The sequence below is a fragment of the Hippoglossus stenolepis genome, chromosome 21 (genome assembly GCF_022539355.2).
Source record: "Hippoglossus stenolepis isolate QCI-W04-F060 chromosome 21, HSTE1.2, whole genome shotgun sequence".
NCBI lineage: Eukaryota > Metazoa > Chordata > Actinopteri > Pleuronectiformes > Pleuronectidae > Hippoglossus > Hippoglossus stenolepis.
This window is the reverse complement of record NC_061503.1, coordinates 11,626,911-11,654,335: the sequence shown is the minus strand read 5'-3', so window position 1 is coordinate 11,654,335 and position 27,425 is coordinate 11,626,911. Positions and strand designations below refer to the sequence as shown.

Genomic DNA, 27,425 nt, shown 5'->3' with positions numbered 1-27,425 from the left:
GACACAACATGACAGCCTCCATGGTATTGGCGTGCCCTATGAAGATGTACTTGGATAAATGTCAGATCGGCTCCATCCCACACTAGGAGGAACAGCGGAGCGCTGTGAGCAGCTGTTCTGGTCATGCCAGCATATCAAATGGCTTCCAGCTAGTCTGCTGAGAGACGTGTCACTCATAACAATATGGGGCCCGTAAAGAGAAAGTAAATAAAGCGTCAAGGTTCATAAGCAGTGCTCTTTTTGGTGGCCTGCGACGGGGGGTGCACTACAGGATGTCGGCTTAATTGGAAGTCCCTTTTTTTTTAAGTCTTATTCAGAAGTATGTGTCTATGCTGCGTTGTGTTTTTGAGAGAATATTAAGAATGATTGAGGTTACGGAGCAGAAGCTGGCTCTCCAAACACTGTCTGCAGAAAAGAGGCTTTTCTAACCAGGAGAGAAGCAGAGCAGTTACTGGTATGAAATTGATGATGTCCCATGAAAGCCCCCCTGAAGGTCCTTTTGTGTTTTTGGACTCAGAGCCTCAGTGTTTCATCTCAAGCGTCACACTGAGATATTTTTTTTCCCCAAGACCAATTATTTAAGTCTGTGAATTAATGCACATTTTCTAAATATTCTATAAAAATGTAACTCATTTTCATATAAAACAACGAGTGAATAAGGAAGTAGTTCAGGGCATTGGGGACATTATTATGAATTTTACAGTTGGATGGAAAAGAAGAATCTTTTATCTCAAACTTCTCCATTAAGGCTTCAGGGATCTGTTATGCAGAAACATATTTCTTCTCACACTGGTTAGAAGCAACACTTCTGTTTGAGTTAAGGCCCGTGTGGCTGTATTTCTTAAAATCAATATATTAGATCCTGTTCAGACCATCCAAGACACATCAAGGACACATTTAACTGTGCATTCACATACTCGTAAGCTCCCAGTTCCTGAGTTGTGAAGTTGTTGTTCCGATTTACATATGTTCATATGCTTTGAAGTCAGAATGCTGAAAAACATGGATGCTGCAAACAAAATGTTGTATTTAAGTATTTAGAGCATTTAAACAACACCTTGATGCCTCTTTCGAATATTTGCATAAGAAAAAAGAGCACAGAAAAGGGATCTAGTGTGACAGGCATGTTAATCATTTAAAAAGTGTGTGTAAATCATGAAAACATCTGTACTGGCTAAAAAGACTTGAGATGGCTTTAGTTTTCCAGGCTATGAAATACTTCCTCAGGTTCGGACACCACATGAATGCACAATCAGATCTCTCAGACCATATGAGCCACTTGCTCACCTACAGACGTCCTCTGACGGGCTACAATTTCCTAAAGAACTGAAAATATCAGTATTTTGATAACATTCATTTATGTTTGTGGCAGCCAGGCACTAAATCCGATAAACACTGAACGCCCGAACCCTTTTTTTAGTATTTCAAATGAGTCAAATCTTATTTCATTTTAGAGCCGTGTGCAGAGAATTGATTAGATTCAGCTCCCTCTAACTCATCCACTTACTTGGACACGCACACACACACACAGACTCACACACATACGTACATACATATTGACAGCAGACCTGTCTGTCATCATTTGACTGGCTAATTACAACAACACTTTTGGTCTTTGCAAACAGCGACGATGTGCGTATTTATTTGCATACAGAGCGGGATGTGAGATCTGATCACAACAAGTGGTCACTCGAGACGCATGTGAAGACGCATTGTAATTCCAGCACACACACTTAGATCTGTCCACTTGTGATTGGATCATCCTGGATGCATTCTAATGCCACATATGAACAGGGCTTCATGGTACCTATATGTACTAAGAACATCCTGCATAAGGGAAAGGCTTTAGGCTTCCATATCAGGTTGTATGGTGCTTCATTTATAACAATGACACTTTGATGTCACCAGATTATGCAAACCTCACCAAGCACCATGTGAACACACACACTTGTTTCCTCATCACATCCCTGAGGGCAGCTTCTATTTAGTGTCTCGCCCTCGAGCTGTGACGTGTCACTCAGACATCTGACAGTGTAAAAACACATGGTTAGTCTTTTTTAGTATTTTCCCGGGGTCAGTTTGCTCTCATGCTGTCTGTCTCTTCCTGACGTTATCTCGGTCCCGCCCCTCTTTGTGTTGAATGCAACACCAGGCCTGTGGGTGACTCTGAAGCTGCTACCAGGAGACATCCATCAGATAAGGAAGGACTTCCCTCACCTGGTGGATCGATCGACGGCAGTGGCTCGCAAGATGGGCTTTCCTGAGATCATCATGCCAGGTTCTCCTTTGCCACCAGTCTGCGAAAGTCTCATTTTACATTTAAACGACACTTGACACTTGAATTAATTTGAATTGAGGTCTATGTATTTCACAAAATGTGAGCAAGGAAGAAAAGACCATATAGTCGATTAAGGTTAATTCATTAGTTATCTAATGGACTGAATGCAGCCAAGTCTATGGTGTCACTTAAGGCAACTAGGATCTAATGTGTCCATGCTGTAATATTCATATATGATAAAAAGCATGAACTTTAAATCCTATGAAAAGTGATTTCCTGACTCGCTTGTTTCTGTTTCCTACAGGTGATGTGCGAAATGACATCTACGTGACTCTGGTTCAGGGCGACTTTGACAAGGGAAGCAAGACCACTCCCAAAAACGTGGAGGTGACCATGTCTGTGTACGACGAAGACGGCAAGAAACTGGAGGTACGACTTTTTCGGAACGTTAACTGACCAACTTTGGTGTTTTTCCCTCGGTCAGCTCATCCTCAGCATTCAGGCGCTGCAGCCAATCGCTCTCTCGGACACTCTTGTGATTTACCGGGCTTTCTTTAATCCCACACAGCTCAGCATGCTGCTTAACTGACCGGCACTCCTATAAAACAGTGTGATACACAGACCTGACCGAAAGCCTTCGCCACCTGTCAACAATGACAGACTGCAATATTGGTGCTCTGTGGTTGATTGACTAGCTTAAAATGTGCCTCGCCACTGCAGGACTCAACCGTTATCACAGTCAGTCTGTTAGAGATGTGAGTGTGCGAACAGGCAAGTGATGAAAGATGAGAAATCAGCTTCTTGTTTCTGGTACAATTACCTTCGCTAATGAAGTTAAAAGGATCATTTTCTCCCCTTTCTATTTGTCTGCTTGCAAGTCATCTCAAAATGCTGCGAATATGGTCGGACTCGGTTAGTTTTCTCTTGGGTTCAGACAGATAATTGTGGCCCAAGCTAATACTTATGGTCCAGATGATATAAAAGAAGAAAAGTATTGCGAGGTAACGCAAAAGTATTCATCAAAAAAGATTTTCGCTGTGACCTGTAGGAGGCTCCATACGATTATGATGGACACCAATTTGCAAGCAGGAGAGGATGTAAACTGGAGTTAAGCTTTCGACTTTTAATCATGTACCAGCCCCCTCAGTGTCTAATGTCCAAATAAAGCTTTTGGTTCATCAACAGTTTCCAGCCAGCGACCTCTCTCTGATGTTTAATTACTGTGACCCCCCCCCTACTGCTTGACTGTTCCTCTTGTTCTGCAGAGGGCATCGCTTAATGTGGCATACGAGAGGTTTAGAGATGTTTGACATGAGCAGTGTGTGGGATGAAGTGGGGCAGGAGGTGTGTGTCCGTGGGAGTTTGGGCTCACGTGGCAGGGACTTTTCCGTTTTTGTCGAGATGTTTGATTTTAACTCGGTCACGCCACAGTTTGTAGTGATCCTGTATCATATTGTGTTGTATTTTGTTGGTTCCATGACATTCTACTAGTATAATGCTATTATGTCCACACCACAGTGTAGTATGGAGATAGTGGAAGTTACAGGGAGTGGTGATGCATAAGTGGTTTCACATGACACATCCCTGGTCGTGGGGAGACCTCCTCCAACCAGCGAATCAGACGAGAACGCCATCGCCCTCGGACGCCTCAATTATACACATTAGCCTCAGATTGAGAGTCTTCATCAGTGATTTTGCTCAGCGGGCTGAGGAAGTGTAAGGAGCAGTGGTGATTATACTGTAAATGCAGTTCTCTCAATGCTGGGTATTCTCACTGTGACTGTTGGACGATGAATGTTACAGACAAATATTTCACTTTTCACTGCTAACACAGATGAAAAGCTTAAGTTAGAAACCAAAGGTCTCTTTGAACATGCATTAGATTTTTTAAGAAATGTGCAGTTTGATTTATATTGTTGCCAGAACCAGAATGTCATGTCTCCTAGTCCATTATAAGATTACACTAGTTTTACTGCAACTATATTGTATTTACTCTGGTGGCTGCAGCATAGGTCACAAACCCTGCCTACTCTATGTTAATGGATGGGACATGGACCAAACTAAGAAGTCAAAGTACATGTTTAATACAATTTGTCAAAGGTGGTTTCTTTCATTTTTAGATCTTATAACGCTGATGCATGTCCAAGTGCTATTTTTTCTGTTAAGATAATATAAAAAATATCATGATCGACAGCTGAGACTGACTTACGATTGGTTGAGTGTTTCTATCGGTGGGACCTCCACGGCTCCACCCCCCGATCGCTGTTGCGCAGACTCTAACTCCAAATGCGCATGATGACCGTGTTCATATCCGGGATATTTTAGCTTCACTTTTTAAGTGTTGGGGGAAGAGGAGACATGTTGTCCCTCTCACATCAGGTCAACATTTAATTTACCTCAGGGGCTGAAATCAAGGCTGTCAGAGGCTTGGGTATGGACTGCTTGGAACCAATGACAGCGTCTGATGATGATCAAGAGACTGATCACATCCACTAGTGTCTTGTTGTGTTTGCGGTGCTGCAGCTCCCTCCAACATCTTGTCTTTCAACTTTTCCCAGAAACGCTCAGCCTCATCTGTTCAGTTCTCCAGGGATCAGTGCTAATTGGTTAAATTCTTGGATTTTAATTGGCTGAAAGGAAGTTCTCAACCTGATATGAGAGGCTCTGTCCCTTCCTGAAGCTTGATCTGATGCTTTGATGACGGAAAGCTTCTCTGTAATTTACCCCGACTCACACTTACTGCTTCTTTTCCATGCCCTGCCTCTGAAAGAATTAGAGATGTTGTGACAGCGCCTCGTTGTCACCTTGACCTAAGAGCAGACCCAGACAAAACCTTCTCACCTGCACGTAGACCTCTGCCACCTCCCCTTATTTTTCGTCTCTCCTTAAAATCTGAAGCTGTCACGAAACCTGGCCACTTATTGAAGGGGCAGTGTTAAAGGAGCCAGCACCTGCCCCCCCTCCAGATCTACCCAGCATGGCTTGGGGGGTGGGTGCTTAGATAGAGCCTGTTATTTCTCATAATTGCTGGTTGTCAGAAACCATTAGTGTTGGAGCTCTTCAGCCGCGGCGGACTAGCAGGCCAGGGAGTCAGCTGCAGTAGTGGGAGGAAGGATGCAGATTGATGGAAAACGAGGCGTGCGTCCCATCCTTGTGCCAAATCCCCAAGTGGGAAGAAAAGTAGTTTACATACACACCCTGACCTGTTGTAGAAACTCCAAGGACCCACTAGGGACCCAAATTTACATTGCTGGATCCATCGGCACCAGCTGGTCCTTCTCCCTGTGCCTGGCTTCCCTCCACTTCTCCCTGCATGGGAGCCTTCTCCTTCCTAAATAATTCATTTCTAATTTATTTCTTATATCTACAGTGCTGTCATGAGACTAGCAGCCAACAGGCAGGTGCTCACGCATAAAGTGCATCTTGACTGAATGCAAGATTTTCTGCCCCTGGGACTCCATATTATAAAAATAAGTGCTAGTCAATCTTTCTCAGGCTGTGAGTGTGCTAATGTTTTGACAGGGTGATAATGGCTGGACCATCACGATTATATCTCTTAGGCTTCATCCACACCACTACGTTTCACTTTTAAAAAAGCACCACTCCTGCGAAGTACTGGAAACGCCGTTAACCTGTTTTGTTTAAAAGCTCTGTGGCAAAAAAGTAGACGTTTGGAAACAATGGCACCTTTGCTTCCTGATTGGTTGAAACTCGACTGCCAGCAGTAAACGTTGTAAACACCGTCAGTAACAGTTCCACCTCATTGTGAGAAAGAAAAGAAATCCCTCATCTTACCACCACTCTTTCTCGTTCGTAGTATTTTCTGTAACCACGCAACCAACTGCAGAGTAGACAATCAGATTCCTACATGCCCTGTGTACGAGTGGTCATGTGATACACGTTTTCAGGAGTGTCATTTCGGTATTAATCCGGATGTGGAGCTTAAACGCGCGTATGGCTGGAGATCATTTTTAAAACGAGAAACAGTAGTGTGGGTGGAGCCTGAAACCAGCATGACCAGATAACCAGCTTTATTATCTCATTTGATGTCTTTTCATTCTCTTTACCCAGAGCGTGATCTTCCCCGGAGCTGGAGATGACGGCATCAATGAATACAAGTCTGTCATCTATTACCAAGTGAAACAACCACGTTGGTTTGAAACAATAAAGGTGTGTCTCTCTCTCTCTCTCTCTCTCCTTACTTCTCTACCTCCTCCCTTTTTTCTTCTTTGGTATTCTTCCGTGTAACATCTTAGTCATTATTTTCCACCTTCGCTGCACAATTGCCCTTTGATATAATTCTCAAATCCATTATTCATCACGCAGGTTTCCATCTCCAGCAGCATGTAGACTGGGGTGTCTGCTGAATAATAACCAATGAAGCTTTGGTGCATAGAGAGGCAGTAATGAACATTCAACCACACAGTAGATTAAGTGGTCAATGTAGTGGCAGCAGGAATGTATAGCAATATGAAGCCATTGATCCGTGACATTTGGACAAACCAGTAGTTTTGCATGTTTTAGCCCATTTACCACAGATTTGCAAACCATGCAAAACTTGCACTAGATATTTTTATGTATTTTAGTCCAGATTGCTCTTTCCAGTTAACTTCTGTTCAACAAGAGCTTCATTCAGTCCTGTCCCTGAAAAGCTGCTTTTTGAACCTGTCCCTGTCCCCTTCTCTCCCGTATCCCAGGTTGCCATTCCCATTGAAGATGTGAACCGGAGCCACTTGCGGTTCACCTTTCGCCACCGCTCGTCACAGGACTGTGAGTACAAACACATCGGCATGTGAACAATCCTTTGTTTTGTCACCAGTGACCGGCCACACAATTGGCTGTTAATCTATCCGCAGCAAAAATAATGGGAGAAATCCAATCGGAGCAGATGCGTTGCATGGTGATAAATACTTTGAAGCTCACTCTTTGTCACTTTAATCAGAGGTATTAGTCTGCCCCTGCACAACGCCGTGTCACGGAGGGGCTTGTCAGAGTCTACAGCTGGGATGTGAAAAATGCCTGAGGGAGCTCATTTGTTTATTGGAACCTGCGTGTCGCTGAATGCAGCCAGTGTTGTATGTCCTTCTGTTTTTTAACATCCTTTTTAATTTTGGGGGTGGGGAGGGCAGGGAAGCCTGGTTTAGTGGCAGCCTCGCCAACCCATCTGCCCACCACATGGCGCGGCCGTTTCCTCTGGCAGAAGGAGAGGTTCAGGGGAAAAGTATTTTTGAGAGGCAATAAGAGCCATGACAGCTGTATACTAAATATACAAAAACAACCCTTTCATATCAAACCGGGAGGATATCGGCATGGAGAAGTATACTTTCTCCCCAGTAAAGAGATCTGCAGATACCTCCATCCCCCCCAGTTCCTAAAACCCTGCAGCTCTGTTCGGTTGTCACCTGCATGCAGGGGTTTTGGAGAAAATGACCAATTCTCGGAGGTCGGTGCTGGTTTATAATCCACTTGGAGAGGCTTCTTGTCATGCCTGGCACCTTGCCTCTCCAGGGACTAATGTTGTTAGGAGGCATGCCTTTGAAACTCTGTGACTGTTATCTTGCAGGAAAGGTTGCTTTAGAAACTGGCTCACCTTAAGTGACTCTGGGACTGAGGGGGCATACTGATGCTGCCAGCTCAGCGCTGACAATTGACAGTCGAGAGATATGTTGAAATAGTGGACTTTGTATGTCTAAACACACTCAAGGTCTTGTGTTTCCCTGTCCTTGAGTGTGTTTCTCAAAGTATACAACTCCCATTATAGAGACATGATGTTATTATATCCCCTGCGCACACGAGTCTAACTTAATCCAAGCTTCTGATTGTCTGCATCTGTTGAGGCGTGTTTCTCTGGCATGCGGCCACTTCCTGTCACTTCTGCACTGACAGAGTTTCTTCAGGAGTTGAGGATGAACCCACTGTGATTTATTGGCTGCCTGCTGAAGCAGTAGAAGTTGATGCATTCACCCCTCTAGTGGATTTAGCTTCTCCTGTTGATCCCTTGTAATGATGCAGTTTATCCTCCCCATCACCTTGTTTGTAGGATGTTCACATATTCAAACAAATGGTCCTGACCAGCCCACAATACTAATGGGACTAAAAATGCACTCTTTACGTATTCTGTAATCAGCGACTCTGGGATTTTAATTCTTGAAAGGCAGAATGTGATATCACAATAGTAGTTGCTTTGTTTATAAGGACATTTTTCTTTTCTTATTCCCGTCACTATGCGGATGGGTTGGGTCGCAGGTGGCGCCGCACTGCACCACATGTGCATAACACAGCTTTAATGTGATTGGATGGGGAAGCAGAGATCTTTCTCTCTGCACTGTAGTGCGCCTCGCCATAATTCTTACCTTTAGTCTTCAACTTTGACTGTTTTATGAGCATTTTATGAATGTGTTTTGTTTTTTCCCTGGTGGTTTATGAAGCTAACTTCACAAAATATGTCAAAGCACTAACTCATGCGGACGCAGTCTTTGATTGTCACAAACACTCAATCATATCCACTCTAAAGCAGATTAAATCACTGGAACAAGACAATTTGATGTCAAAATAATTCCCAGTTCAATATATGTAATTTTATTTTGCGTAAATTGTGTTGTTTTTTTCTCCACAATCATCCGACAACCACCAGAAATTATCTTGCAACCGCCCTAATGGTCAGGACCCCAGGTTGAAAATCAATGGCTTAAAACATAGAGAGCTGGGTGTTTATTTGGTCCTTTTAGAAATTCGTCATGTTCCACACAGCATACGTCAGGCAGACTGCAACATCTATCGTCCAAGTCCTCTCTACATGTGGAGAAATCTCTCAGAAAAGCCGAGCAGAGGCTGCCCGCTATAGATGAAGTCCTCTGAGTCGTCTGCTGTCATCTGCCTGAGTTCTCCCCGCTCGCTCCGCTGCTCCTAGCCCTCGCTGAACTTCCAGTAGAAACACGGAGTGACAGAGCTGCTCATCACGGCCACTTCCCGAGCTCATGTGCTCACTATCTCAGCCCCGTGGTTGAGAGTCAGCACGCCTCTAAGCCAGTGCATCAGATTAACACCACAACATTGTCAGGCCTAATCAGACTGATGGCTGCTATCATGGATGCCACTGTGGCTGTAAGAGATTCCCTGCCATCTTTTTTCCACTTCAGTTTCATCTGTCATTCTGCCACTACCTGGTGAGCGTGGTGGTGGGCAGGCTTTTGAATGTAGCATAGTACACTTAGCAGAAATCTCAAGTGACAGCCCACCTTACAGGTCGGCGTGTGCAGGAGTTCCACTAAAACTTGACTTTGATTAGCTCAAAAAAACCTTTTCTGTCCCCCTGAGTGCCGAGTTCTGAGCTCTCTGCTGTCCTGAGCAAGTCACTAATACATGTTTCTCTACTGGGTGGCATGCGTACAGTGTTTTCCCTCCACTGGTCCCTCTCATGCCAGCCTAGCAATTATTCACAGGCGAGGCTGCAGGCAGCAAACCAATGAGGGGATTTATGCAGATAGAATGTGCGAGATACTTCGATGAATCAGGTCTCCCCGCACATAAATTAGAGCTGGTTGATCCCCTGTGATGATATATGTGGCCCTGTCCAAACGCTTGGTTACAGGACAAAGTCATAACTCTCCTGCTTGTTTACGCAGCGTTTCCCTTATACAACCTCCGACCACAGTCACACACGTGTATGCACATAGACACGAGCAACACCCTGAGAGGGATTATTCACTTCATACTGTAGCTGCAGCTCTGAGATCAATGACAGTGTTTACACTGATGCAAACAGGATGCAGACAAAAGTGGATTTTATCTGTCGTTTAAAGTTATCAAAGATGATTTTTAACTAAAGGAACATTTTAAATATTACTTATTATAAAAACAACTCATGCACAGATAGTCACAGTGCGAATTAAGTCATCATTAGGGAATAGTAAATTCTTGTGCAAACTCGGGAGCTGACTCAGGGCCCTTATAGTGCTGAGATTTGCATTTGGGGTGATCTGTTTTATTAGTCTGCTAGTTTGTTAATGACTTGTTGTAAAGTCAGCCACGCTGCATGGTTCATTGATGTGGAGACTGTCCCTGCAAGCTCATAATGGAGCCTTGGGTTTACTGAAGAACACTCACAGTATATTCGCTTGTAAGATGTGGTCTTTTTAGTTTGTAAACGTACACAAAAAAAGTTTGTTTTGTGTAGAAATGGGAAAGTGAAGAAAAACAATATCTCCTCCATGTGTTCCTCATGTGTTTATTTTCTCTCCTCCTACAGCAAAAGACAAATCAGAGAAGATATTTGCTTTGTCTTTCGTGAAGCTGATGAGGTACGACGGGACGACGCTGAGGGACGGTGAGCACGATTTCATCGTGTACAAGGTAAACGTCAAACAATCCCGTAACGTGATTTAAAAGTCCGTCTCTGGCTTTTCTGGCGTCTTTGTTCCGGCCCACACTCGTCATGACAGAGCTGAGGCGTAGGTGAAAAATTGGCCGGTGTTATTAGTAACTGTCACTATAATAGCTTCACTGCCTTCTATGGAGAATTGTATAGTAGCTACACATCAACCCCAAAGTGAAATGAGATTACCTTCCAATTGAAATCCCCTGCATAATTATACCTTTGCATCACACTGTCCATTTATGTTCATTAAAAAGGCAATGTGGAATTTTTTTCCCCCGAATAGATTTTTCTTTGTCTCATATTTTTGCGTTGCAGTTGTCAGTTGAAATTACTGTTTGGCAAAGAGTTTTGTTATTAGTCCCACATGCAACGACTGGCAGTAAACACAGCGAAAAGACAAAGACTCACAGTAATGGAACACAATACTTCATCACAACAGAAACAGCAGATATGGATTTCTGTGTTACTGGAAAAACTAACGAGCTTCCTCAACTGCCTCAGTCGTAAATTGTTAATTTGCTCATATATTGACTCAATCTTATCCCGGGAAAACCAGGCAGAGGCGAAGAAGATGGAAGACTCGTCTCTGTACATGAACCTACCTGCCACCAAGCTGGAGCTGGAGGAGAAGGGCTACTCCACCACCGGTAAAAGCACCCACAACCTGGGCAACTGCACCATCAGCAAGGACTCCTTCCAGATCGCCACACTGGTCTGCTCCACCAAGCTTACACAGAACGGTACGAGCCTCTGCACCTCTACAGTTCATATTTTCATCTTTTTTTCAATGTGTTATTTTTAGAGATGTTTTGATACCATTTTTCCTTTCCCAATATTGAATCCGATACTGCTTCTTTGCTGCTCTAATAACAGTACTTGCCAGTGGCCAGTTCTTGCCAGTATAGCGCAACTGCTGATTTGGAACGGTGGAGAAGAAAGTAAATTACAGGAAAAGAAAATAATCTGGGTGAAAATAATATAGTTTGAAGACCGATTTTATCGGAGGCATTTCCGATAAAATCGGAATAGTAACATCTGTCCTTTTGGTATGATGTAATCATACAGCCTCTGAATTTAAAACAGATTATCCGTGCACAGTAACCATACATCACTTAAAGTAGGAATTTGGGACCCCTGTCGTGTTTCGCTTCTTTCCACCTGGTCACTTTGGACACTTGCCCTCACTCTGACAAAATTTCCTTCACCCTCCTCTCCCTCATCCCACCTTCTTCTCCAACTTCCCTCTGCATCAGTCTCCGTCAGTGGATCGGATTTCTCTGCTAAGGAGAAATCCCCATCTGTTCTTCGTGGTTGATCGATTTAAGGATTTTGGCCTGTTGAGTTCGCTCCAGCCTTTTATACCTGTTTATAAATCACCACAGACATGTTGGTATTTCCAGACTGAGTGGTTCTGATTTCACAGTCAACAGAACCCTCCGACGTGCCTGCCTCGCTTTCTCCTGTGCTTGATGCATTGTGCTTCTTTGTTTATTTTGGTATGCAGGACCGAGCCTCCATTTTTAATTAGAGTTAAAATCAAAGCTTCCTCGGTTCCTCTGTGTGTGTTTTTTTTGGCCACAACCTGAAAGAGAGTGACAATGAAGAAGGGACAATTTCACTGCAGGCTGACTTTAACTAAATTAATTGTTTTGCTCGTCCACAGCAACAGCTTGTTTGAATAAGAAGTGCATCGTGCCCTAATGTTTTTATTCATGCTTGTACTAAGATCATTTTAAATTGTTGGGCAAGGGCAGAGTGAACTGTTGAAGCAAATTGATGATGTGTTGCCTGTTTCTCAATGTCAGAGCTCACACTCAATAATCTTTGTGTTGCCCTTTTGAAAAGAACCTCATGTGTTTACCTAAAATGTTCTTTTTCATGAGAGAGAATAGCTTCACTTTATTACAACTTTAATCCTATACCTTTCCAAAATGTATATCTGCTGAGCACGGCATTGCTTACCGATCGATGGCACGCGTATTAAAACATTACGATATCCCCCGACAAGCTTGATGGAGTAAGGACGCCGAGCGCTGAGGAGGTCAAACAGGTTGTAACTGAAACAAAATCTTTGCCCCGTTGTCAAATCCACTTCATTTGGAGGTAATACTAAAAGCAAACACACCTGAAATGAGAGGGACCATCCGTCACTGCACAGGGGAGCAGTACGTGCACAAACAGTGTGGGCTGTCAAAGTTGTACAACGGGTTTAGTCTGTAAAATGCGATCAATGTTTTCAACAGGCACTTGGAGGAATAACTTCACCTTTTACTCTCTCCTCCCCCCAATTTTAGTTTAAAACTTGTTTTATCTTCCGACTGCCTCTCCCATTAGAGGAAGACAGGACTTTTCTTGTTTTGTCTTTTAGTTAAGAACAGAAGCTCTTGCATCTCGGCATCTTTTTGTATGATTTAAGAAAAACACATGGCTGCTGAGCTTGATGCGGTGACATTTAGGAAACACACGCTTTTCACTTGACAGTGGCTTTAAAAAGGAGAAACTGTGCAATGTTTACATCAATATTCAGTGGAAGTCTTCTCTCTACCAGCTGCCACACTCACTCACAGGCCTTGTGTAAATCTTAGCTGTCTTATAAAAAAAAAAACCTGCATGGGAGGAACGAGTACATTTTCTTGTTATTTTGCCCAAATAACATGTATAACCAAAAATAAGCCTTTGTTAGATCCCTAGAATTGCCAAAGGGCTGCTGCATATATTGTGTGAAAGAAGAGGGCGTTCTGTGTTGCAGTAATATTCCCATTGAGGGTTATTAAGTTTAGTCTGTGGTTTAAGTTGTCACTTAAATACAGTCGTGTTGCTTCCTACTCTGATCAGTGGGCGTTGATGTCAGCAGATGAGCAGTCTCAGTTACAGCAGTGAACCTGCCCACACTCATTACACAAGTCAGATGAAATGTCTGTTGCTCCAAATGTTCTCTTCACTGTTTTGTAGACGAATAGGCACATCTGCTCTTCTTAGTTCCCCCTCCTTTCTTTCCCCTTTTCGCCCCTTGGACTGTACAGATGGAAATAAAGCAGCCTAAATATCCTGCATGGATGCAAACGCTGCCATCTTGAACTGATGATGTTATTCGGAACCACAGTCTGCGCGGTAGGGATCGGGGAAGATGGAGCCCCGGTGTCAAAGTCACATGTGCTCGACAAATTGCGAGACAGTCTCAGCTGTCAATCATGACGTTTCCCCCCATTTTTATTACATCACTTACGCAGCACTTGAACATACATCCTTTGACTCTGAAGTTTGGTCCATGTTCCATCTGCCAACATGGAGGAAGTGGGATTTATGACCTTTACTGCAACGAGCCACCAGGGGGCAATTAGGACACTTTGATGTCCCCTTTGGGGAGCAGTCATGTTGTCCATCTTTATGAAAAGTATGTTGTGGGTCCTGGTGAGAAGATTCAGTCCTGTCGAGTAGCTTCATGACGGAAATTTACCTGGCACCTGTTGGTGGCAACATGCAAGGCACTAATAGGTTTTTGGTGATGAGACTGATTACACTGATGAGTGTGTGTATATATCATCCTAGGCCAAAGCTCCTGGAGTTTTGTGTGGGGGCGGGGGTTTTAATAAAGAAACGTAAAGCCAATCCACCTCCTATACAATTTTTTTTTCTGCATTATATCATAAATTAATTTGTTTTGTACTGCTGTTGGAGAATGAAAAAGGTCTAATGGACTGCATATGCCACATATAGCACTTTTATTCAAAGTGCCTTACATTGAGTGCCTTACTCATTTGGATTGGTGGTTTTTTGGGTTGTTTTTGGACGATTTGTCATTTTATTTTGCTAATACAATAGTGTGCCTCAGAGAATTCATCTCTCTCTCTCTTTCAACTCTTCTCTGTGACATCCGATTACAAGCGGTCACAGCTCCTCTATAACTGGATTCGCCGATACTGGCGAGATCGTCAGGTCGGCTGATTGGAAAATTGTAGCATGGCTGTGATTTTGAGCTACTCGAGGTTCAGTTATGTGCTTGGTTGCCCAAAAACACAATTAATCAAATCAAACCTATGGGACATTACTTGGCTCTGGAAAATTGTGATGGCTAAATAATGCAGTGAAATATTAACAATCCACATGTGAAATGAAAATGATAATAATCTCCTCTTGCCGTCCTGAGTGTATCTAAACATCTCAATCACCACCTCAACTCATATTCGTCTTTGCTCTAAGTGGACTTACTCTGGAAAAAAAGAAAAATGCCCCCTGCAACAGCCCACTTGCTTCATACACGACACACCTCATCCCTGATCCCACATCTGAGATGAAACACTCTTTTTAATTAAGCTAGATTTATGCAGACGCTCTCCCAGTGCTGGGAGCGTGTGTGAAGTGGCTACCGGTTCCTTCCCTGGGTGTTTGGAGTGTGCTTCTCTAAGTGGAGGCTGGAGGAGAAGCTAGAGATCCGATGACAGCCGAGCAGGGAGCGGGACTGGCCGGGGCGGAAGATGTAACGTTCTGTTCCCACCTTGGCTGGAATTAAAAAAAACGTATTTCATTAAAATGTCTTTTTAAGTGGGGGATTTATGCCTGAATGTGCTCTTACATCGTGTTCAAAGACATGCACTTAAAAACTTCACAACTGGATACAAGGCTATTAATATTAAGAATAAAAGGACAAGCTATTAGACTTTGGTTTGCTGGTAAAAATCAACAGACAATGCTCTTGTCATGCAAAGTGTTCGGTAACAAAACACTCAAACGGTGATAATGGGGACTCTTGTGGATTTCGCTTGTGAAGTGACGATATAACCTGTTCCCTCAAAATTAATTACTCCAGCACTCCACTCTCCATCTGACATTTTTGTTGCATCTTTTAAATCTGGCTGCCTGCAAGGACAGTCAGTCTTGAGCATGTTATTTGTCACTCGGGGATTCGAGCTGCCTCGCTGTCCCATGTGCTACAGACAGCGTGGCCGCTAACAGCTGTCTCTCATTGGGAACAAGCTGCCTGATGATTTATCCCAATTTCATTCCAGTTGTCTCTCTTGGGCGCCTAAGCGTCAGTTTTCAAATTCAAATTCTGGGGAGGAGGGGATCCCTTGGTGGTTTGAACTGGATCTGACTGAGCCCTGATAGGTTGTCAGGCTCGCAGATGATAGGCATCCATCACTGTGTCGCCATGCATGATTGGCTCGCCCATACTCGATGAAACATGGCACGTGGAGAGAGGCAGCGTTCGACAAAGGGATGCTGGCTTGGTCCTTCTGTAAACTACGTTTCTTGAGCTTAGCTGCTTTATCAATGTAGGTTTGGTAAATAAACCCGCCCCAAATATTCTTTTAAGAGAGTTTCTCTCTCTGGCTTGTATCTGGACGGCAAGGTAACTGAGAGGATTAATCAATGAATCATTTAATTAAATTCAATTGAGGGCTTTTCTTGTCATTGTGCAGTCTACAAGAAAGTGTCCCAGTGGTAAAGAAAGTAATAAACAGACAAGACAATAGTCTAAAAATAAATACAAAAACATTGGAATAAATAGCATAAAACACAGGGCATTGAAGCAGATGAGAATATGGACTCAAATATATTGCACATGATAATATTGCACAGTTGGATAATATTGCACTTAGTTAAGTGTTAACTTAGTTAATGGTCCCCTAAACATTTTTGATTAAGATCCATATTTCTCTGAGAAATTCAAGGAAAATGTTTGGAAAGGAAAACTCGTTGATCTGGATCCAAAACAGATTTGAATTGGTTTGTGGTTTCGTAGTATTCCTTCCAGTAGTTTTTCTTTAACTAACAAACACGCAGATGAACACGGACGATTATTACCCCGTTGGCAGAGGTAATAGTGATCAACACAATGCAGCGGTCCTTAGCTTGAGTCTGTTAGACATCTGCCTTTCTCAGGCTGAATAGTGTCGACCCCCAATCGGCCTCTAAACCGACTGAAGTCTCCAAACACACTCGCTACATTTTAAAAGACTAATGTTTTTTGCCCTTGGAGAAAGTCTGGCTCCTGTTCGTGGAGCTGACGTATACAATGCCATAATAAATTGACACAATGGCATTTTTAAGCTCCCATCTTGATAACCTGCCAAAGGTGGTCTGAACGAGCTCTGTGCGGAACGTGATTAATCACATCACGTCTCATCCTCGTGTGCCTGATTTATTTCCCATGATTAAAGTGAGAGATTTACCATTCACGCTGCAATTGTGAAATCTACCAACTGACGTGCGTGAATGTGTGTGTGCCTCTTCGTCTCTCTTCACGCTGTATTTACCATTGGCAGGATGGACCTACAGTGCTTTGTGGTAATGACTCCATGTTTGTCTGTTTTTCAGTGGACCTCCTTGGCCTGCTGAAGTGGCGCTCCAACACCAGCCTGCTGCAGCAGAACCTCCGTCAGCTGATGAAGGTGGAAGGTGGCGAAGTCGTCAAGGTCAGAAAATGACAGTACTCCCTCCGCTGTGCTAGCTCCCTGTGTTGTCAAAGCTGGAGCGAAAACGATTCTAAAGGAGACATATATGCTCATAATCAGCTTCATAATCTTGGGGTTATTAGTTTGAAAATGTTAAGATGCTGTTATGTCCAGATAACACATCACTTTCCTCATAGTGTCCATTGCTGCAGCTCCTCTTTTCAGCCCCTGTCTGAAACACTTGGTTGTCTCTTTAACCCACTCCTCCCAATAAAGCCCAGTCTCCTCTAATTCTCCAACTGGCCCACTCTGTTGTGATTGGTCAACCACTTCCATTTGTCAGCTGCTAGGTGTGCATTATGTAGATATGGGTAAGTGTGACATCACAATGATGTGGAAGTTTCGGGCTTTTTAACTTTGCAGGACATTAACATACACGAAAAAAACCTGATACAACATCAGTTGAAAGGGAAACGAACCTTACTCTTGACTTACTGTCTTTTGTAGGTTTTGTTTCCTTTATGGTTGTATTGCCTGGATACAGATAAGCAATACAGTCACACACAACACCTATTGTTCCTGAAAACTACAGCTACTTCACATACAATCCCACTTCCTGTTTTCTTTTTTGCGTGTGTATTAAAGTGAGGAGAGAGAGAGAGCACACAGCACCACACACAGCCCACAGGAGAGGAGGAGATGACCTGCTGTCAGAAGTGTAGACAGGCCCTTAAAGTTCTCAGCATGGGGCAGATGAATAAATCACTTTCAAGAGAAAAGTTTTTTCCGGTGGGCCGGCTGGGGGCCTGGCAGATTGCGGCGCATCTGAGGAAGTCCTTCACCAGACAGGTTTGATCAGACCAGATAGATGTGTCAGCCGCAGCTGGACCAGTTCATTAAACCACGGGGGTGTGATTATTATTACCGCAACATTAGCTCCCGGTCCCTCTGAAGCGCTCCGAGGCTGTCGGTGTGCAATTAGGAGACATTTTCTGTTTGCCATTTGAAAACAATACCACAGTAGATTATACAGTACTTATGGTTGTATAGTGTGAATTTGATACTATGCACACACAAAGAAAATCATGAATAAATCATAAATGGGGGTTTCCGATTGAGTTGCTTTTTTTTCTCAATTTTTATATTGTTATACAGTGAGTGAATGAACAGGACGCTCCTACCTCATCTCCGTCATGCAGTCTGAACCATCTCGAGATTGAATTGTGGTTTAAACTCCACTGCGTGCGAGTTATGTTTGTTTGTCATTGAGAACCTGATGAATATCATCCATCCCGAGGTGACGGACCAGGTACTGCGCGGAGAGAAAGCTCGGTTTCCCACACTTTAACATCTGTTTTCACGTCGCCTCAGAATTGGCTGAGTAAATGGAGCATGTTTCTCCAGAGAGGCAGGCTGTATATAGTTAGTGTTTCAGGATGTACTGCTGACAGGGAAGTTATTGCTGTCTTCATAGAGCTTAATATTGGCTCATGGAACACTTGTAAAAGCTGAGTAAGGGATCACACGTGGCCTTGTCAGAGCGCTTGGCTTTGGGTTGCACCAACCAGGGCAAAGGGGGTTATTTTCAGCAGGTTTGCATTCAAACTTGGCAATTATGATTGTATTTATAAACCTGAGATTTACATTACTAAGCTTTTTATTGAAAAAGGTGGATCAAATATATTTAAATATATTACAATTAATTAAGTTGTTAAAATTTTTTTGTTTAGTTGTATGCATCTGCGCCAGTGAGAGCCAGTGGCTGGAGGATTCATGTTTTTGGTTGTTTCTCATTTCTGCGGACAAGATATATCAAGAACGCTTTGATGGAATTTCTTAAAATTAGGTAGAAATGTTATTTCGACTCACAGATTAAATAATTAGATTTGGAGGTCATAGGTCAAGATCATGTTTTTGGCCACTTGTACCTGATATCTCTGCCTTTAGGGAATATCTTGACATTTTGAGCAGTTCAAAGATGAACTGATTAGATTTCAGTGGTCAAAGGTTGGTGGAGTCGTACAACCACAGGGCAAAAATGCTACTTTATATACTATTTATGAGCTGGATGTCAGTGTTAGTATGTTTTGTAATTCAAAATGTAGCAGCATTGTAAAAATGATAATAATTTGAACTGTATCATCCAGCTCTCATTGGGATGCTTTTATTCACTGAATAAAATCCCCAGCTAAAGACATCCGGCTTCTTCAAACTGCAGAAATCTCTCCTAGAAGTTAATGTATCACCTCAATGTCACCAGCTTCCTCAAACAAGGACATGATTATCAATTTGATATTGATGTGAAAGAGCGGTGAAGTCAGTTTTGTCATTTCGCTAAATTTCCATATCCATGTCTTTTCTTGCCATATTTCATCAATGGAATAAATATCAACCGCCATTACATGCTGTGCTTCTGTCATTTTTAGTTTCTGCAAGACACTCTGGACGCTCTCTTCAACATCATGATGGAAAACTCCGACAGTGACACTTTCGACACTTTGGTGTTCGACGCCTTGGTGAGTTCGGAAGCAAATTGGTAACAGCAGAACATAATTCATACCAGCGGGGGGGTTCCTGTCCGGACAAATAAACAGTCAGACACATTTCACTCTCAGATGCAATAATAAATGTCACCAGGTAAAACAATAGGAATGTTAACACAATATTGCAATATAATTCAAAAGTATTTGCATTTAGATTTATTGTGCTGTTAAATTGTTACTAAATATGTTTTTGGTTATAGAACAGTTAGAATTTCTCCACTTCAAGTGACTAATATGGATGTTTTATTCAAGTCGATAACTTAAATTCAGTCCTACATCCATATGCTGGCCTACAGAGTCAAAACCATAGAAACTACATGCTGGCTGCACTGTATGTATGTAGCTCACTAACTGTTTCCTGTTGTATGTAAATGAAAAGTGTGGCTAATCATTTACTGAGGGAATTGCAGACACACTGCATCTCATGTAGAATCACTGCTGTATTGAGCTGCTTGAATTTGTAATGTCAAGGCAGCATTTCCATGCCAGTTGTTTGTCTGAACAGTAGAAGTCTCATTTTCCTGCAGGGTAGAGCAGGAAGGAAATCTTGGAAAAGGCAGAAGTAAATAAGCCTGTTGAATTTTCCAGTACGTAACGTTGTCATGTTTGAAATCTGGTATTTGTAGCCAATGAGTTGACAAAGTATTTGGCAGAATCCTATCTCTTACGCCACTGCCTAACATGGGGAGCATCTGTAAAGAGCAGTTTTTCCCTTTCAGAGGAAGGAGGTAGAAATTGTGTTGTTGGGTGTCCTAGATTATCCGCTGGCTGGAGAATTGAGAGAAAATGGCTTTCGCCTCAAATGCAATCTTGTTGAATTTTCCTAATCTATTTCACCATATTGAGTAAGACGGCCACTTTGTCCTGCTCTCCGTTACGAGCCATGTGGCTTACATATTAATGGGCGTGTCTTTGTTCTCTGACAGGTGTTCATAATTGGGCTCATAGCCGACAGGAAGTTCCAGCACTTTAACCCCGTCCTGGAGACCTACATCCGGAAGCATTTCAGTGCCACACTGGCGTACACGTAAGTTAATTACCCTCCATACAAACAAACAGGACATTTAACAACGTGATTATATAATGTTTTTGTATACTTGTCATGCTCTGTGTGGTTGTGTTCACAGGAAACTGACCAAAGTTCTGAAGAACTACGTGGACAACGCTGAGAAGCTGACGGAGCAGCTGCTGAAGGCCATGAAGGCTCTGGAGTATATCTTCAAGTTCATTGTCCGCTCCAGAGTCCTCTTCAACCAGTACGTCCTCAAGCACACACAGAATATCCACATAGTACTGTGCTACAGAGCTGTTAATACCAGATACTCTGTACAGAGGCATCGCTGCATCAGCCTCCATGACTCAAAGGTGTCTTGCACCTACACAAACAGCATCACAACTTAGTGTGATCATGAATAGTCTATGTACTCGTAACCTCATCCAGTTGTTTTATTCATAGACTGTATATAAAGGACGGTCATCCCCTGGTTGGTGGCTGCAGTACAAGTCATAAACCCTGGCTTCTCCATGTTAGCAGCCGGGACAAAAGTTATAAACCAATAAATTTGTTTTGATGCATGTTCCATTGTTATTTTTCCAGTAAGTTTTTTTTATAATTGAGTCACTGAGAGTGAAGAGTGAGTTGCAAGATGGCCGCATCCGAATCAGTGACATTTTGGCTCCATTTTTGCACAGTGGGAAGAAGTGGAGATGTGTCGTCCATCTTTATTTACAGTCTATGTAGAGAATGTAAGAGAATAATTTACAGCCTTGATGCACTGAATCTTTACATGGTGAGAAAAGTGCTCAAATGACAAGTGACAAGCGAGATGTTTCTGTCGTTAACCACCAGCAGTGTCCTTAATGAGCTGAATAAGTTTTTACAGCACTGAAAACACACATGCTTGTCCATGTATTTCAGAAAACTGGTGGTTGTAGTGTCATTTCATAATAAAATTCAATATTGTGTGCCGTTCTGATTGTGTTATCCACAGTTCGGAGCTGCTGTTGAATACAGTTCTTTGGGCTGAGGCGGTATCTATGGATGTGTTTATAATTGGCTGTGAGGATGTTAAATAGACGATAATGTTGTCGAGCGCCCGAACGAAGCTGCTTGAGGCTGAGGGGCTGATGTATGATCCTGACCTAATTGAGTGTGCAGAGTTTGATTGGTTTTCCGTCCCGTGTCTGGAGGACGCTCCGTCCTTTACCTCACTTACCCCGGGAACGTCGCTCTGTCCCACAGATGTCCACGTTCACAGTGTTCGCTGAGTGGTTTCTTCTCACAGGATAACGAATAACAGCCTCCAACCTCAGAGTGGAGCTGTGGTTTGAAGTTGTTGAAAAACTGTGTTTGGTTGGTTGCCAGTATGAGCTCAGTCCGGCCCAGTCAGACTCTTCAGATTCTGTTAAACTGTGAACTTGTATTTGTGGGTGCCTTTCGTGCAGCTCTGACCTGAAGGTGTCAAGGCTGTAGTAGGGCTTTCACTGCAGGTCAGCGTAACAGTTCTATAAATGTTAGAGGAGACACTCTAATCCCACCATTTTTGTCGCCTTGACTCGAGTCTGGTGCGGCTGTCCGGAGCTTACTCTGCTCCTTGGTGCTGTAGGTGAGAAACGTAAGTAATTGTTGTCGGGGGAGTTCTGAGACGGACGCCTCTAATCCCATGATTTCTCTGAGCCCTCGACGGTGACTATCCTGGACCGTTGTAATACCCTGCGGCCCTGCGAGAGATTGTGGCGCCACAACCCCCTCCCTCTGCAAGAAAGACAGTCAAATCTGATGCAGTGGATTAAAAACACGTCACCCCTCTGTGACCTGCCTTCCTCTGCGTCACTGTGCGTGTTCAAACAATATACATTTCTCTCACAAATCCTGATTTCAGTTTTTTTTGTTGTTTTTAATCCAAATGGTTGACACACTTAATTACTTTGCGGCGAGCACAATGCGGATCATTTACGGTTAATACCCAGTTTGGGGAGATTTATGGGCTCTGCAAGTGGGATAAATGCATTTGAATATTTGAGGGGATTATGGAGGAAGCCCTGCTTTGTGTTCCCTCGCACTTTAAAATTAAGGAAGTGTTTTCTGAAATCTTCCTGTGATCATTGCCATGTTCGCCGGGCAGCTATTTACTCCCTGGAACCAAACTAGCAAAAGAGACATTTTTTTAATACTAAGCCCCTGAAAGAAAAGTCAGCGAACCCTTACGTGGCATTTGCGTTCTGCTCCTCGTATCATGTTCCAGGAGGGTCATTAGCATAGATCATTAATTTTTCAGATTTTTGTTTCCACATGAAAGCAGGCAGGTGCTTCAGGGTCCCGTCATGTTGTTTTAAATGCTAATCTGGCTGGCAGCGAGAGTGATGTCTGTGGTTCCCGTCCAAGAACATTTGCATTGATAACACACACGGGCCATTCTGTTGGCTGCTTTTAACGATTTAACCGGGAATCATCAAACTCTTGTCACTTCCTCTGCAGGCGGGGCTGTTTACACAGGGATGAAACAAACAACAGTCTTGTGATCGGCTGCCAATGTAATTCTCTACTTCGTCTCCTCGCAGGCTCTACGAGAACAAAGGAGAGGCCGACTTCATGGAGTCCTTGAGGAACCTTTTCACATCCTTTAATGAAATGATGAACAGTAATTCAGAAAACACTGGCATGGTGAAGGTAGGCTGAATATCACACAAGCCTCACTGCATGCTATCACTGAGACTTGGCACCAAAGAAAACCTGCTGCTGTGTGAATAGTAAATAACTGCTGCTGTGTGAATAGTAAATAAATCTGCTGTGATGTACTTTGGATGACATGCTCTGTAATTGCAGATGCATGTATCTCGTTAGATGTGAAGTCATCCAGCAGCTTATTAGATATAAATGTTAAAGTGCTGATTCTCTCGTTGTCCTACATCTTTGTTTTCTTCACATTTTCGCGTCTATACGCAGATCTTTTTCTTTTCTTTACTCTCATATTCTGTCTGTGTGTCATAAGTAGGGGTGCACATAAAATAAAATAATTTATATAGAATAGATGATTAAAGGAATATTTCAACATTTTGAGAAGTGTTTTGATTTGCTCTCTTGCTGAGATTTGAATGAGAAGATCAAATATGAATATGAAAAACCACAGCCGGTTACGTGTGAGCTTATCTACCAGCACCTTTTGTAGCTGGCTCATTAACACATTGCGTCTTGTTAATTTAATCCCTGCAAAAGTTAGAGTTCTATAGGGGATAAAGATATTTTTGAATATTGCTGTGCTTTAGTTTGTGCTCGTGTTTCTACCTGTGGACAGAGACAGTCTATGGATCTACACTTGTTTCCTGTCTTGACGCTAAACCAGCTACTGACTTTAGCTCCACACAGTATTTAGAGGATTAATACTAGTGTTGTATCGATCTTCTCATCTAACTCTCTGTTAGAAAGCAAATAAGGGCTTGCTTTAAAATGTAATGCTCTTGATAAGATTTCAGCTCCGTCTGGAACCACCAAACTTTTTAGGTACAGACCAAAAGCATGTCTGCAGTGGCCAAAAATCAAAGAAGACAAATTCTAAACCTTTTACTTATTTTTGGTCATATTTTTTCATATTTTAATCAAATATTAGATTTTAAACCCTTTAATTTGGACAAAGTTAATTTTCTCTTTTTTACAACCTCAAACAGTGACATATCTAAAGTTTACCTTATTTGTTTTGTATCAATACCAGCACATGTGTCACAAACAATTAATTGAATTTTAAACACTATTCATGGTGATGAACTATATTTCTTCCAGTCCCAGCCTTTCAGATTGATCTTCCTTCCACACATTATGTATGTTTGTCCTCTTGTTGATTTCGCTCTGTGTTCTTCTGTGTATGTGTATGTGTTTGTGTTTTTCCTCTCTCTTCTTTCCCTCTGACCTTGACTGTCCTGTGTTCTGGGGCTCCTCTGGCTTTCTGCTCTTTAGCTGCTCCTTAAGGTATTTATTTCATCGCCTTTCCCCTCCTTCCCTTTAAGCTCCCTCTCTTCTTTCAATCATTTCCTCTATTGTTTTTTATTCCATTTTCCTTAACCCAAAACTTTCTGACTGCAGATTTGAAGCCAAGAAGCACAAATATATTTGTCACTCAAATCACGCACACACCTATGCCTTTAGAGATAACATAATCGCAGGGAGACGCACCTCGACGCACCTACAGTAGATCCATGTGCACGCTCAACCATAGGAGAAGCTCAGGACTCAATTAGGAGTCAGTTGCTGTGTAATTGGGTGAGATATTAGCTTTACAGTCAGTAAATTAAAAACTGATCTTGAGGAACGGGCACGAAAGCGAGAAATCCTGGATATTTTTCTTCTTTTTTTTTTTCTTTTCCCTAAGTCCGCCCTTGTGAAAGCACAGTGACAGGTGGAAGCTAATGAGCAGTCCCATCGCACGTCACATCTGAGTCCTGATGAACATCTGGATAGATCCACACTCAGGCAGAGAAGAGCTTTGATAAACACCCCCGAACCCACACAAACACATGCTGGTGGCGACTGAGAGGCACACGCAGAGTGACACCTCACACAACACAGTCCTACACAACAGGTGGGGGGTTTGGTTGTTGCCCAGAACAGACATAAAAAGCTAAAATGGCCTCTTCAGTGAGTAATTAGAAGGAGTTGGCTTGTCATCAGAAAGAGGCAGGTTTGTAAAACAAGTCAAACAGGATCTTTGAAATCCATGTTTCACTCTTTCTAACTCTGAGGCTCCGTTCAGATCTGGTATTAACAATCCATCCTGAGAGATCTGAATGCGTCTCCTGTGACCACTTGTGATCAAGTCTGACTTCCCTGCTCTATATGCCAATATATTACGTGCATCTTTTCCATTCGCAAAGACCAAATTATCTAGTTTTTATCTTATCTGAGTTTACAGATGTGCTACATGCAAGAGAGCAGTCAGCAGGGGCTGAATGAATGTTGTGCAGCATCAATGGAAGAAAAGTATCAATGGATGGACACAGAGAAGTGTAAAATCAAAAGCTGTGCAGGCCACATGCATCCCAGACCTCCGAATGTGGTTGGATCAATTCTCCACATGCATTTGGGTACATTCAGACCCGAGCTTAGCACTTACCACTTGCTATTGGATCAGGTCTGAAGGTAAAATCCAATAAGATGAGAGCAGATTAAAGCATCTTATCTGAAGGTCACGACAAGATCCATGCTTGAATAATCAAAGTAAAGATTTCAGTTTTACTCTAAATTCAATATCTGCTGCTGCATGTGGAGGGTTTTCATTTATTGAATCCTGCCCACCCTCATTTTAAACGCAGCTAATTACCCGTCACATATTTCCACAAATAATTAACAGTGGATTTGTAGCAGGTGACGTCCGGCGCACTTCGTCTGTACGGCTAATCAACCTCAGTGAGACCCGACTGTCACCGCTGCTAATTTGCACAGATGCTGTATAAACACCTCCAACCCGCCTCGGCCGGCGTTTAGCGGCAGTCGGAGAGGGAAGTGTCGGCTCGGTTAATCATTCCCATTATTAATGGTTGGCGCTGTAATCAGCCGCCGGGTGCAGGCACTTGATGACTTTATTATAGTATCGATGAGTATGTAGATCCGATCTGGCGGTGTCTATCAAGGTATCATTAGGGGAGGTCTTCCTTTCGTCCCAGCTTATTTATTAGGACTCTTAACACCATTTCCTGCCCCTCAAGTCGACTGAATGAAATCAATTAAGACATGCACATGGGAGGAGACTCCAGGAGTGGAGCTGTAGTGTCTGGGTTGTGGCTTATCTGAGAGTGATTGCTTATTCATTATGATTTTTATTGTACATACTGCTGATTAAAAGCATTTATTCTCTGTTGCAGCTGTTTTATTACTTCCGTGAATGAAATAGGAAGACGCGGAATAAGCTTAATGAAGCTACACGACTCATTTGCACTTCACGGCTCACAAAGCAGCAACACTCAATTCCCACCTTACATTACATAATAGGAGATCAAGTACCCTGCTAAATGTCAATCAATGAATGAATTAATTAGAGATGAATGTAATCATGTGGCGCTTCCTTTTGTTCTTCTTCTTTAAAGGGGGCTGCGCTCAAATACGTTCCCACGATTGTCAATGATGTCAAGCTGGTCTTCGATCCCAAGGAACTGAGGTAATGTCATATGACGCGTGACATATTCACGTGTTTCATCGTCATTGCACTGAAATATTCTGTAAACAGGTATAATCTGAGGGAAAGTGTAAATAGACTGTATTAATATAGTTTTTTTTATCTGTCAAATAGAATTATTGTTTTCAAGGTTAGAAATTCTGTGTTCAAGTCTGACCTGTGGAGTCAAATAGATAAATCACATACAGTAGATGGTTGCATCTCATTATCTTTATCGTCGTAACGCAGCACCTGACAGAAGAGAATCACCTGAAAAGTCTCCCGCCCTGCGCCAACGTACCTGATGTGTCTGAGTTTGTATCTTCTGGGAACTCAAAGCTGCCGCTGAATAATTTAGTGACTTCAATATTCACAGCTCAGCCTCGGAGAGAGCTGAGGTGAATTCCTCGTGCTGGTTGGTCGAATCCTAAATGTGCCGCTGCTGCAGACCAATGTGGTTATTTAAACAAAACATTTTCATTATTACATTAAAGATATATTTAGATGATGGACCCTTGGTGGACATGAAAGATCTCATCCACACAGCAGGAGTGGGTCGCTGAATAGTTTGAGGAGTGTGAAAATGATAGATATGCTACGACCTTTGCAGACACCAGATCTAAACCAAGCTGAACATATGTGGCAGATTTTGCACCGATGTGTCAGACAGGTCTCTCCAGTAGAAAGTCT

At 42.8% G+C, this 27,425-nt stretch overlaps 1 protein-coding gene across 6 annotated transcripts in view; it reads left to right on the top strand.

Moving 5' to 3' along the window:
• dock1 (dedicator of cytokinesis 1) overlaps nucleotides 1–27,425 on the top strand; it is a 170,973-nt gene that overhangs the window by 30,730 nt on the left and 112,818 nt on the right. For 4 of the 6 annotated variants that reach the window (XM_035145036.1, XM_035145033.1, XM_035145035.1 and 1 more), the window contains 13 exons: nucleotides 2,153–2,278; nucleotides 2,583–2,707; nucleotides 6,350–6,448; nucleotides 6,976–7,048; nucleotides 10,527–10,630; nucleotides 11,212–11,395; nucleotides 16,974–17,071; nucleotides 19,477–19,566; nucleotides 20,520–20,620; nucleotides 20,721–20,849; nucleotides 23,155–23,263; nucleotides 24,545–24,556; nucleotides 26,668–26,738. In XM_035145036.1, the coding sequence (XP_035000927.1) occupies nucleotides 2,153–2,278; nucleotides 2,583–2,707; nucleotides 6,350–6,448; nucleotides 6,976–7,048; nucleotides 10,527–10,630; nucleotides 11,212–11,395; nucleotides 16,974–17,071; nucleotides 19,477–19,566; nucleotides 20,520–20,620; nucleotides 20,721–20,849; nucleotides 23,155–23,263; nucleotides 24,545–24,556; nucleotides 26,668–26,738 (1,321 nt within the window). The remainder of the gene's footprint in view (nucleotides 1–2,152; nucleotides 2,279–2,582; nucleotides 2,708–6,349; nucleotides 6,449–6,975; nucleotides 7,049–10,526; nucleotides 10,631–11,211; nucleotides 11,396–16,973; nucleotides 17,072–19,476; nucleotides 19,567–20,519; nucleotides 20,621–20,720; nucleotides 20,850–23,154; nucleotides 23,264–24,544; nucleotides 24,557–26,667; nucleotides 26,739–27,425) is intronic. The other 2 variants (XM_035145037.1, XM_035145034.1) reach the window with 1 other exon arrangement.